The 1,157-nt window shown below is 41.1% G+C and overlaps 1 protein-coding gene across 2 annotated transcripts in view; it reads right to left on the reverse strand.

Moving 5' to 3' along the window:
• LOC101851712 overlaps window positions 1-1,157 on the reverse strand; it is a gene marked incomplete in the record, with an annotated part of 6,010 nt that continues 4,853 nt past the window's right edge. For both annotated transcript variants that reach the window (XM_035968365.1, XM_005092882.3), the window contains 1 exon segment: window positions 1-172. In XM_035968365.1, the coding sequence (XP_035824258.1) occupies window positions 128-172 (45 nt within the window).

Genomic DNA, 1,157 nt, shown 5'->3' on the forward strand with positions numbered 1-1,157 from the left:
AGTTTTCTCCTTTTGTTTTAATCCAACACCTTTTACATTGTCACACTTCATTTTCACTAACGATGAACGCACGTTTTGGTGACGACCTACACTGTCAAATGAGTCATCCCTGACCCCAGCGTCTCACTCAGAGGTTGAAACTCTGCATTGTGCAGTTTGCAGTGCCTCCTCTCTGGAAAAGAAACAGATAAAAGGGTAATTATTATGTCTTGAACAAAGTGATGAGCCTTTCTCTTCAACAAAAAATACCAATGTGCAGGCTTATTAAAGATAAGATAAGATAAGATAAGCATTACTGATCTTTGGGTGGATGTGCCAGACCAATACAAAGATTCATCATCAAAACAGAAATGCACTCAGTACATTCATGGGTAAAGAATGTATTTGAGAAATGCTTTTTCATCAAACAATCAGCGACCACAAAGTCAAGAATACAAAAGAAGCAGCCCAAATTAAAAAGCAAAAAGAAAATAATCAAATGGGAATCAAACTCATGTTTTCGAGAACAAGTCGCAGAAGCTGACAATCAGAGACAGATCGAATAGATTATAAGCCTTGTGAGTGCAAGTTTAAGTTTACGACCCTGTAAAACGCACCTAAACAAATTTCAATGGCATCAGAAGGAAAACTAGGAGCATTGGGAACAGCACTTCAACATCTTGTGGAACAACCAAGCTTTGTCATAACTCCGCTAACATGGATGGACAAAACCTGCGTCCGTGTCGGAGGAGATATAATTTATGATAGTGTCGGATCGAATAATTAGCCTCCTAGCAGGATATTATTATTTCTCAAGTTTCTAAGCAGTTACGAGTTGTGGGGTTTGAGGTTTGATTGTGTTGTTGAATCCCTAAAGCGGAACTCTTGAACTCATGTTGCTCAGGACGTTCCTCTTGGCCCTGTCGCGCTTCATTTTAGTTGGAGGTTCCCTGCTCTCAGTAGCCTTGTATTGCTAAAAAGGGTGTTACCTACATAACATATCCCACTACAGATTATTTACTCATCCAATTGATAAATGACGCTTCCCTCTGTTATCGTCTAAGTGCGCCTGAATGGCCTGCCCACGTTTCTCTGCTTGTCCTCTCCCCCCTCCCCTCCCCACTCTCTCTCTCTTTCTCTCTCTCTCTCTCTCACTCTCTCTCTCTCTCTCTCTCTCT

Source organism: Aplysia californica, unplaced genomic scaffold, assembly GCF_000002075.1.
Source record: "Aplysia californica isolate F4 #8 unplaced genomic scaffold, AplCal3.0 scaffold00054, whole genome shotgun sequence".
Lineage (NCBI taxonomy): Eukaryota > Metazoa > Mollusca > Gastropoda > Aplysiida > Aplysiidae > Aplysia > Aplysia californica.